Raw genomic sequence first — 10378 nt, 5'->3', positions numbered from 1 at the left:
TGCAGCAACCTCAGCATCTTGAGGATAGTTGAGTGCATGTTGGGCATAAGGCAAGGAGTAGACAACTAAGTGGTGGTCGAATGGATTTCCTTGCGTTGGGCATGAGCAATTCAATGGCCAAGCCTTATGTTGAGGTTAGATGGACATAGATGCACGCGGCATGGAAAGGCGCCTATGTGATGATGCTATAATGTGTGTTGGCTAGGCAAAGGGTTACATGCGAGGAAGCTATGCGATGACTATGGGACAAGGTGATGGGTGCAAGAGGCACCAAGGTATGCGCTGACTAGTTAGTTGTGAGCACTGAGTGTGCCTTGGAATGAATTGAGGAAACATGCGTTGGATTAGAGGGAGTTCTCAACTTAATCACCGATTTAAGTGAGCCAACTGTGGGCCAGCTATCAAGGTTAGGAGAATCAAACCCACTTAGTGGGTGAGATGACAGCCTAAGGTTTAAAGGGGGACATGCAGTTCACAGTATAAAAAGGAGGCCTTAATTCAAAGAGTCGGTTTGAGCAGTCTACTTGTGAAAAGGAGGTGATTCTGGAGCCATTTGAATGATTGATGAGTGTAGTTGATGGCCCTAGGCTACTGAGAAGAAATTCTTGAAGATTCAAGTTGAAAGCTGAAGGATTCTTCAAGAAGGTCAGGTTCTCAAATGAATCTGGGTCAGAAGTAGATATCAAAGGATTTCAACCAGACCACAAGAATTTGAAGCTAAAATTTAAGGTAAGTAACTTAAGACATTTTTAAACAATTTTGTAGAAGGAAAATATCCAAAAAAAAAAAAGTCTACTACATAAGTTATTCAAGCTCAAAGATGAATATGGAATTTTGGTTTAAATAAGTAGGCAACTGCAACTGTTGAGCAAGCAAGCAGCTCAATCGGCAAGCTGCAGGCATGCACAAGAGAAGGTTGATGCGAGACATTGCGCTAGTATGGACACGAGGCGTGGGCACAAGGGTTGCGCTGTGAGTGATAGGACGTGTGTTGGTGTTAAGGTGATGCGATGGTGGCATGCGACTGAGTGGGCGCATGGGTATGCGTTGACACCTAGTGAGGCATTGTTGGCCGCATAGCTAAGCTTTATAACTCAATAAAATTCTTAAATTTGAACGCATAAGGAAAGTATGCGTTGAGCTGAAGGATGATGTACTAAGTTGAATGTTAAGCTTGTTTATGTGAGTTAGTCTCACAAGGGGACTAATAGCATCAACCAAACATGTTTATCATTTCCACAGGGTTAACGCCAATAGGGAAAGCTTATCAACCCTTGGAAGGATGCCCAAGGCTGTGAGTGACAAAACTAAGTGTGTTTTTCAATGTTTTGATAAATTCATGTTTTACTTAACGCATGACTTAGTTTAAAGAAGTTACGAAAGTATGTTCAAGAATTTATATACTTTATGTTACTAGCATGCATTAGAAGTTAATGATTTTATGATAAGGATGTTAAAGCATATGTTTCATGTTACTATGCTTTTATACACGTTTTAATGAGTAAGTTTTTATGATGATTATAGCGGAAGAGAAAAATAGATGTAGAAGGTTCGAGAATGGTTTGAAGAAAGAAATTCATACTCTAGTCACTTCTATAGCTAACTTGATGGATTTAACTCAGTTAGTGGAGACAGCTATTAGAGTCGAGAGAAGCTCAGCTGATGTAGATCAAGTACAGAAAAGAAAATAGGAGCAACAAAGAGCTCCAGCAGAATCGAGAGGTAAGAATTTTAGGCCTAATTTCTCTAAACAGTCATCTAAGAGATGACAGTGGGCTGGGAGCCAGCAGGGTTCGAACAGGAAGAGATCGAGACCTACAGCTGATTTAGTTGTAGATTAAGGATGGGGCATTCTGGTGAGTCCATAGCTAGTACAGGTAAGAAACCCTTATGTGTAAACTGTGGCAAGCGTCATTTAAAGGCGTGTTATAGTGGAAGGAATATCTGTTTCTAGTGTGGATAGACAGACCATTTCAAGAGAGAATGTCCTTAATTAGATCATGAAGCTCAGGCAGAATAGAAGGTGATTTCTCAAACAGTGGATCAGTCAAAAGCAACTGGAGCCAGAGGTGAGGGTTACAGTGGAGCTAAGCAAAAAGGAGTAATAGGACGACCTCAGTAATAGGGTAAAGTGTCTGCAATGACCCACCAAGAGGCGAAAGAGGCGCCATATGTCGTGACTGGTAAAGTAACTCTATGTAACCAGTCTGCTTATGTATTACTAGATCCTGGTGCTACACATTCATTCATATCCAACATGTATGCATTGCATATAGATAGGATGCTTGAAAGCATGCTTGATGAGTTGTTTATTTCTACACCTATTAGATACATACTTGTAGTGTGAGAATATTATAGGAACTGTGAGGTAGTCATTGACAACCAGAGTTTATGGGTTGATTTGATTCCATTAGAATTACTTGGGTTTGATGCTACTTTAGGCATGGAATTCCTCAGTAGGTATTATGCCTTTGTTGATTTTTTTAAGAGGGAGGTAGTGTTTAGAAGGCCAGAAGAACATAAAATATTGTTTGTAGGAAGCAAAAGACTTCTCCCTAACAGTTTGATATCAGCAACTAAAGCTAGGAAGTTGTTGGACAAAAGATGTGTTGCCTATCTGGCATATGTGATTATTTCACAGGTCAAGAAGTTGAAGCCTAAAGATGTGTCGATTGTGCAGGAGTTTTTTAATGTGTTCACTGAAGAGTTGTTAGAATTGTCACTGACAGGGAAGTCGAGTTTACTATTGACCTAATTCCAGGTACAACACCTATTTCCCAAGCATCATACAGGATGGCACCAGTTAAGTTAAAAGAGTTGAAGGTGCAGCTACAGGAGTTAGTTGATAAGGGGTACATTAGACCCAATGTTTCACCCTGGGGAGCGCCAGTCTTATTTGTGAAGAAGAAGGACGACACTCTCAGGTCGTATATAGATTATAGGCAGTTGAATAAGGTGAAGATCAGGAATAAGTATCCTTTACCTCGCATAGATGATCTCTTTGATCAGTTAAAGGGAGCCATGGTGTTCTCTACGATAGACTTGAGATCAGGAAACCATCAGTTAAAGGTAAAAGAAGTAGATGTTCCTAAGACTACCTTTAGAACCAAATATGGGCACTATGAGTTCCTAATAATGCCATTTGGTTTGACGAATGCCCCTGTGGTATTTATGGACTTAATGAATCGAATATTTCATCCCTATCTGTATCAGTTTATGATTGTTTTCATTGACGACATCTTAGTATATTCCAGTAGTAGGGAAAAGCATGTGGAACATCTGAGGATGGTGCTTCAGATGTTGCGAGAAAAGAAGTTGTATGCTAAGTTTAGTAAGTGTGATTTCTGGTTAGATCAAGTTATATTTCTAGGCATGTAGCATCTACAGTAGAAGTTACTATAGATCCCCAGATGACAGAAGCGATAGTAAACTGGGAGTGACCTATAATAGTATCTGAGGTACGTAGTTTCCTTGGATAAGCAAGTTACTACAAGTGATTTATGGAAGGCTTTTCCAGGTTAGCCCTTCCATTGACTAGTCTAACTAGGAAAGATGTGAAGTTTGAATGGTTGGCAAAATATGAACATAGTTTCGAAGAGTTGAAGTGGATACTAGTGTCTACACCAATACTTACATTTCCTATTCCAGGTAAGGACTTTGAGATTTATTGTGATGTGTCCCAGCTGGGACTAGGATATGTTTTAGTTTAAGAAGGTAGAGCGGTAGCCTATGCCTCCCGATTGTTGAAAAAGCATGAGTGTAATTACCCTACTCATGATCTAGAATTAGCAGCAGTAATATTAGCCTTGAAGTTGTGAAGGCATTACTTGCTTGGTGAGCGTTGCCACATATTCACTTATCATAAAAGTTTAAAGTATAATATTGATCAGAAGGAGCTGAACAGCAGCAGTAGTATTAGCCTTGAAGTTGTAGAGGCATTACTTGCTTGGTAAGCGTTGCCACATATTCACTTATCATAAAAGTTTAAAGTATAATATTGATCAGAAGGAGTTGAACTTGAGACAAAGGAGATGGTTAGAACTGATCAAGGATTATGATTGTACTATTAAGTACCATCAAGGGAAAGCAAATTAGTGGTCGATGCCCTAAGCAAGAAGTCAGGAACGACAAGAGCTACTCTCTGTTCAGTACGAGGTTTATTGTTGTAGGAGTTGAAGAATGTTGATGTTGTGTTAGTAGTGAACCAAGTAAGAAGTTTGTTAGCTTCATTTCAGGTACAACCTACCTTAGTTGATGATATTCTACGTGAGCAATTAGGAGATTCTAATCTCCAAAGGATAGCTGAAGAGGTAGGTAAGAGACAGAGGATAGATTATGAGCGAACAAATGGAGTTTTACTCAAGGATGGCAGGGTATGTGTGCCAAATGCGAAGAAACACACAGTTCAACTTATGTTATTCATCCAGGCAGTACAAAGATGTATAGAACGTTAAAGAAGTCGTACTGGTGGCCTGGCATGAAAAGAAAGATAGTAGAGTTCATTGATAAGTGTTTGATATATTAGCTGGTAAAGCCTGAGCGGCAGAGGCCAGCAGGATTGCTTAATCCACTCCTAGTGCCATAATGGAAGTGGGAGCACATTATGATGGATTTCCTATTTGGCTTACCTAAAACGGCATCGGGTTATGATGGAATTTGGGTAATTGTTGATAGACTGACTAAGGCCACTAAGTTCTTACCAGAGAAGATCACTTTTACCCTAGATAAATTGGCCAAGTTGTATGTTGATAGGATAGTAAGCCAGTTTGGAACTCCAGTATCGATAGTGTTAGATCGAGATCTGAGGTTTACTTTAAATTTCTGGTCTAGTTTACAGAAAGCTTTAGGTACTAAGCTACATTTCAATATAGTTTTCCATCCTCAAATAGGTGGTCGGTCAGAGAGGACGATACAGACGTTAGAAGACATGCTAAGATCATGTGCATTACAATTTAAAGAAAATTTGGATATGCATTTGTCATTGATCGAATTTTCATATAATAATAGTTATCATTCTAGTATTGGAATGGCTCCATACAAAGTTTTGTATGGAAGACCTTGCAGAACACCTGTGTGTTGGAACGAGGTTGGAGAAAGAAAATTGATAGGCCCAGAACTTGTACAACAGACATCAAATAATGTTAAGCTAATCAGGGAAAACCTAAAGATAGCCCAAGATAGGCAAAAGAGTTATGCTGACAAACAAAGAAGGGAATTGGAGTTTGAGATAAATGATCAGGTATTCCATAAGTTATCCCCCTGGAAAGGAATATAAGGTTTGACAAGAAAGGAAACTTGAGTCCAAGGTATATTAGACCTTATGAGATAGTGGAGCGAGTTGGTATAACGGCTTATAGGTTAGATTTACCTTCAGAACTATCTTGTATACATGATGTCTTCCATGTGTTGATGTAGAGGAAGTATGTACCAGATCCTGCTTATGCGTTGCCAGAACAACCAGCACAGTTAAAGGAAATTTTGGATTATCAAAAGGAACCAATAGAGATTCTTGATAGAAAGAAGCAGGTACTGAGGAACAAGACGATACCTTTAGTAAAGGTATTATGGAAGAATCATGGAGTTGAAGAACCATTCGAGAGACTAAAGAGAAAATGAGGAGTAGATACCCTCATTTATTCAGTTGATGGACTTGAAGTAAATTTTTAGGACAAAATTTCATAAGAGGGAGGTAAATTGTAAACCCCAAACCCTATTTTCCCTACTTAAGCATGTTAATTAAGTTTAAAAATGAGTTAATATTATGTTATAAGGAAGAAGCTTGAGAAGGATAGAAGAAGAAGGAAAATATTCTAAGTGTGGAATATTTAGGCTCTCGGATGTTAAAGTGTAAGTATGTATGGTTAAAAGAAGGAAGGAAATTTGGCTAAGTAAGAAAGCCTTGCATTGAAGGTTTGTTGAGGCATGCGACAGCCTAAGCATCTTGAGGATAGTTGAGCACATGTTGGGCGTGAGGCAAGGAGTAGACGGCTAAGTGTTGGTCGAAGGGATTTCCTTGCATTGGGCATGAGCTATGCGATGACCAAGCCTTATGTTGAGGTTAGATGGGCATGGATGCATGCAACGTGGCAAGTTGCCTTGGCGATGGGTCTGTAATGTGCGTTGGCTAGGCGAAGGGCTATGTGTGAGGAAGTTATACGATGATTAAGGGACAAGGCGATGGGTGCAAGAGGCGCCAAGGTATGCGCTAACCAGTCAGTTGTGAGCACCAAGTGTGCCTTGCGATGAATTGAGGAACCATGTGTTGGATTAGAGGGAGTTCTCAGCTTAATCACCAACTTAAATGACCAGTTGTGGGCCAGCTATCAAGGTTAGGAGAATTAAACCCACTTAGTGGATGAGATGGCAACCTAAGATTTGAAGGGGGCATGTAGTTCCAAGTATAAAAAGAAGGTCTTGATTCAAAGGGTCGGTTTGAGCAGTCTACTTGTACAAAAGAGATGACTCTATAGCCATTTGAACGATTTATGAGTGTAGTTGATGGCCCTGGGTGCTGAGAAGAAATTCTTAGAGGTTCAAGTTGAAATCTGAAGAATTCTTCAAGAATGTTAGGTTTTTAGATGAATCCAGGGCAAAAGTAGAGATCGAAGGATTCCAACCAGACCACGAGGAATTTGAAGCTTAAATTTTAAGGTAAGCAAGTTAAGATATTTTTAAACAAGTTTGTAGAAGAAAATTATCGAAGAAAAGGTCTGGAAAATAAGTTATTTGAGCTCAAATATGAATATGAAATTTTGGTTTAAAGAAGCAGACAACTACCATCGTCGAGCAAGCAAGCAACTCAATCGGTAAGTTGCAGGCATGCGAAAGGGAAAGTTGACATGAGACATTGCATTAGTGTGCATGCGAGGCGTGGGCGCAAGGGTTGCACTGTGGGTGATAGGGCACACGTTGGTGCTAAGGTGATACGATGGTGGCATGCGACTGAGTAGGCGCATGGGCATGCGTTGACACCTAGTGAGGCATTGTTTTCCGCATAACTAAGCTTTATAACTCAAAAAAATTCTTAAGTGTTGAACGTAAAAGGAAGGTATGCGTTAAGCTGAAGGATGATGTACTAAGTTGAATGTTAAGCTTGTTTATGTGAGTTAGTCTCACGAGGGTGAAGGAAATCGAATACGAGAATTTCAATGAGCAGCAGAAAGATCATTCCTAATTACAATAGTATATGAACTTTACAAGTACAATCTCAAACAGAAACATATGGTTATGCATTAATTACAGAAATTACAACATGATAATACATAAGATCAAGGACAAAAGCTACACACTTTTGTAGACTCATCGCCAAGCTCCTTGATCACAAACGCTCGAACACAGCAATACCCGAACGCTCGTCCAACACGACCGCTACACTGCACGAACACCGCACACTCGAACTCAACGATAGTCTAAGTCACGAAGACCCCAAACAACACGAATGGTCTCCACAGAACCTCAACAGTATTGAGTTGAGTATGACACCACCAAGAAGGCTACCTTGGTATCCTCGGTGTGAGAACCCAGATGGTGGGCTCTATGTGGACTTGGTTTGAGGCAGAAGACGGAGGAAACACAATCGTGTAAATGATTGAGAAAGTGGGAGATGGCAGAACCTATCGTATAGGTCGATGCCCAATCGTCTAGCAAAAGCTATGCGATCGTTTAGCTCATCGCTTAGCTAAGTGTCTGTCGCCTACAAACACTCCACGATTGTTTACCTTATCCAAGCTGTCGCTTAGTAAATCTTATTTACTTGACAACTTCCGTGAGAATATTTTTTAGAGAGGAAATCTCTAATTCACAAAATCTCAAGCTTTTTACAAAACCTACTAAAATTAGGAAAAGATTTTTCCTTTTATCTCATGGTTACCATGAAACCACCAATAACCTCCCACTCAATTGATTATTAGAGAAAAAGATATAATTATCCAATAATTAATATTATTATAAATATAAATGATAACTAACTTATCATACTATATTTATAACCTATAGTTTTAATATTTCATCTAATGAAACATATAAACCATAGCTCTTTTTCTATTCCATGGTACTTAATGTAAATCTCATTTACATTAATCCTCCACTAGATATATCTCATACATCATACCGATCATATCATATATAAACGAAATTACCTCTTGTCAATTTGAACATTTCAAATCAACACCAAGAACTAATCCTCAACTGAATCCATGAGCTACTAAGGGGACCTTATGGACCTGTAGCTTGAAGCTCCAACTGTACGTGAATAACTGACTAAACTCTTTAGTCACGGGATCCACCATCCATTAACTGCCAGGCACTCCACTAAAGACCGACAGTTGAACTCTCCTTACCACAGATATATTATATGTCCATCTTAACCAATCAATAGTGCGACAACCCTTCATAGATCGCTCGTAAGTACAACTCGACTAATAACCGTTATGCCCCTATAGTTACATCTAACTCCTTAAGTACCAATGACCCCCCTAATGAACATAAGTCATAGTCCTATTATGACTGAGTCCTCTCTTCCAAGGAGAAATTGTGGCCACTATGTTCAAGCCCCAGAATCAGCCCTTAAGGGAGCAATCTCTCTACTTATCCCTACTTCGGGAAATGAGTGAATTTTATCTTGTGTATTGAGTTCCCAGCTCCCAGATCAGACAAGTCCCCAAAAAGGTAGGTATGTTAAGTTAGCAATCTAGCCACTCTCACCCATACTAATCAAAGGACTGCCCTCAAAGGCAGGACACCCCTGCTCGTATGTCTCCGCATGAATGGTCAGGATCTACCATCTGTAGTAGTTTACAATACTTGAAAACCTTTACAAAGCGGGTCGTATCCATAGTGTCACCAGGATCAAGTATCCCATCTTAATCCTTAATACTACATACCAATTTAGGTTATCACTTAAGGCATGATCCACTTGTATATCACATATACATGCTTAAGTTTACATAAGATAACCATGGAGCTTTGTTTATTGGATATGAGCAAATGCCAAAATGAAATAACAGTTATTTTATTCATAAAACATTGTGTATAATTACAAACAACAAGACTCCGAGATAATTAGGACATCATTCCTAACAGAGTGACAAAATTAAGTGTTTTTCAAAAATTTTAGTAAATTCATCTTTTACTTAAAAGTTCAGACTCATGCTAGCTTTATTTATAAAGATGCTTAAGATAGTTCCAAACAAATTGATTTTAAAGTGCCTATTAATGTATGACTTAGTTTAAAGAAGTTATCAAAGCATGTGCAAGAATTTATTTACTTTATGTTACTAACATGCATTAGAAGTATATGATTTTATGATAAGGATGTTAAAGCATATGTTTCATGTTACTATGCTTTTATACATGTTTTAATGAGTAAGATTTGTTGATAATTATGATGAACCCAATACTGAAGGGCAGTAAGATTGAGAAGGTATCCGGGCCATAATACATAAGGTATGACAGTATTTAGTTATTACTACGTGCAAGTAGGTAGAGTTGACATTGATTCTGATCATTCCGTATTCTATCGACGGTCTGATAATAGTATTACTTTGCTTGTTGTGTATGTTGACGATATCTTATCACTGGAAATGATATATCAGGTATATCTTCTCTCAAGACTTTTCTCTAGGATCAATTTAGACAATTGAAGTATTTCTTGGGTATTGAAGTAATAAGAGGCAAGAAAGGTATTTATCTGTCACAACGAAAATATGTACTTGATTTGTTGTCTGAGACTGAAAAATTAGGAATCAAACCATGTAATACTCCGATGATATCGAATTTGTAACTTGCTAGAGAAGAAGAATTATTTGAAGACCCTGAGAGATATAGAAGATTAGTTGGAAAGTTGAACTATTTAATAGTGACACAACCAAATATTACTTACTCTGTAAGTACTGTAAGTCAGTTTATATCTTCTCCTACAACGGATCATTGGGCTGCAGTAGAACAAATTCTATATTACCTAAAAATTGTACCTAGATGTGGGATCTTATACAAAGATCATAGTCATACAAGGGTTGAATGTTTTTCAGATGCTAATTGGGCTGGATCTCAAGAGGATAGGAGATCAACCTCTAGATATTGTATTTTTGTAGAAGGAAACCTAATGTCATGAAAAAGTAAGAAACAGAATGTAGTTTCGCTTTCAAATGTTGAGTCAGAATATATAGCTATGGCACAATCCGTGTGTAAAATTATGTATACACCAATTTTATATGAGATGGATTTCTGTGTAACCGTGCCAACTAAATTATGGTGAGTCAAGTTACAATTCACATTGCATCATATCAAGTGTTTCATGAACGAACTAAACATATTGAAGAGGATTGTCACTTTGTTCGCGGAAAAATACAATGGTTGAAATTTATAGACTATATAAAGA

The 10378-nt window shown here is 38.4% G+C and overlaps 2 protein-coding genes across 2 annotated transcripts; both read left to right on the top strand.

Annotated features, from left to right (window-relative positions):
- Nucleotides 1-2140: 2140 nt before the first annotated feature.
- On the top strand, nucleotides 2141-2755 carry LOC150034107 (uncharacterized). Its single transcript, XM_090317229.1, has 2 exons — nucleotides 2141-2259; nucleotides 2359-2755. Exons 1-2 carry the CDS (start codon nucleotides 2141-2143, stop codon nucleotides 2753-2755), a joined length of 516 nt encoding a protein of 171 aa, XP_090173355.1.
- A 38-nt stretch (nucleotides 2756-2793) lies between these two features.
- LOC150034106 (uncharacterized) lies at nucleotides 2794-6549 on the top strand. The gene is made up of 6 exons (XM_090317228.1): nucleotides 2794-3165; nucleotides 3261-3317; nucleotides 4170-4373; nucleotides 4838-5239; nucleotides 5416-5526; nucleotides 6496-6549. The coding sequence occupies exons 1-6, from the start codon at nucleotides 2794-2796 to the stop codon at nucleotides 6547-6549; spliced, it is 1200 nt and encodes a 399-aa protein (XP_090173354.1).
- Nucleotides 6550-10378: the final 3829 nt, after the last annotated feature.

This window comes from Benincasa hispida, chromosome 9 (genome assembly GCF_027475165.1).
Source record: "Benincasa hispida cultivar pf3 chromosome 9, pf3_genome.v1.1, whole genome shotgun sequence".
Lineage (NCBI taxonomy): Eukaryota > Viridiplantae > Streptophyta > Magnoliopsida > Cucurbitales > Cucurbitaceae > Benincasa > Benincasa hispida.
The sequence above is the reverse complement of the archived record's forward strand: the minus strand, read 5'-3'. Positions and strand labels throughout refer to the sequence as shown.

Bases quoted from the DNA above. Each gene is read 5' to 3' on its own strand.
- LOC150034107 (XM_090317229.1), top strand. From the start codon at position 2,141: ATGACCCACCAAGAGGCGAAAGAGGCGCCATATGTCGTGACTGGTAAA. The intron at 2,260-2,358 runs GTATGCATTGCA...AGAATATTATAG, and splicing joins CATTCATTCATATCCAACAT to GAACTGTGAGGTAGTCATTG.
- LOC150034106 (XM_090317228.1), top strand. From the start codon at position 2,794: ATGGCACCAGTTAAGTTAAAAGAGTTGAAGGTGCAGCTACAGGAGTTA. The intron at 3,166-3,260 runs GTATTTATGGAC...TTCCAGTAGTAG, and splicing joins GTTTGACGAATGCCCCTGTG to GGAAAAGCATGTGGAACATC. The intron at 4,374-4,837 runs GTATGTGTGCCA...TCTAGTTTACAG, and splicing joins TTTTACTCAAGGATGGCAGG to AAAGCTTTAGGTACTAAGCT.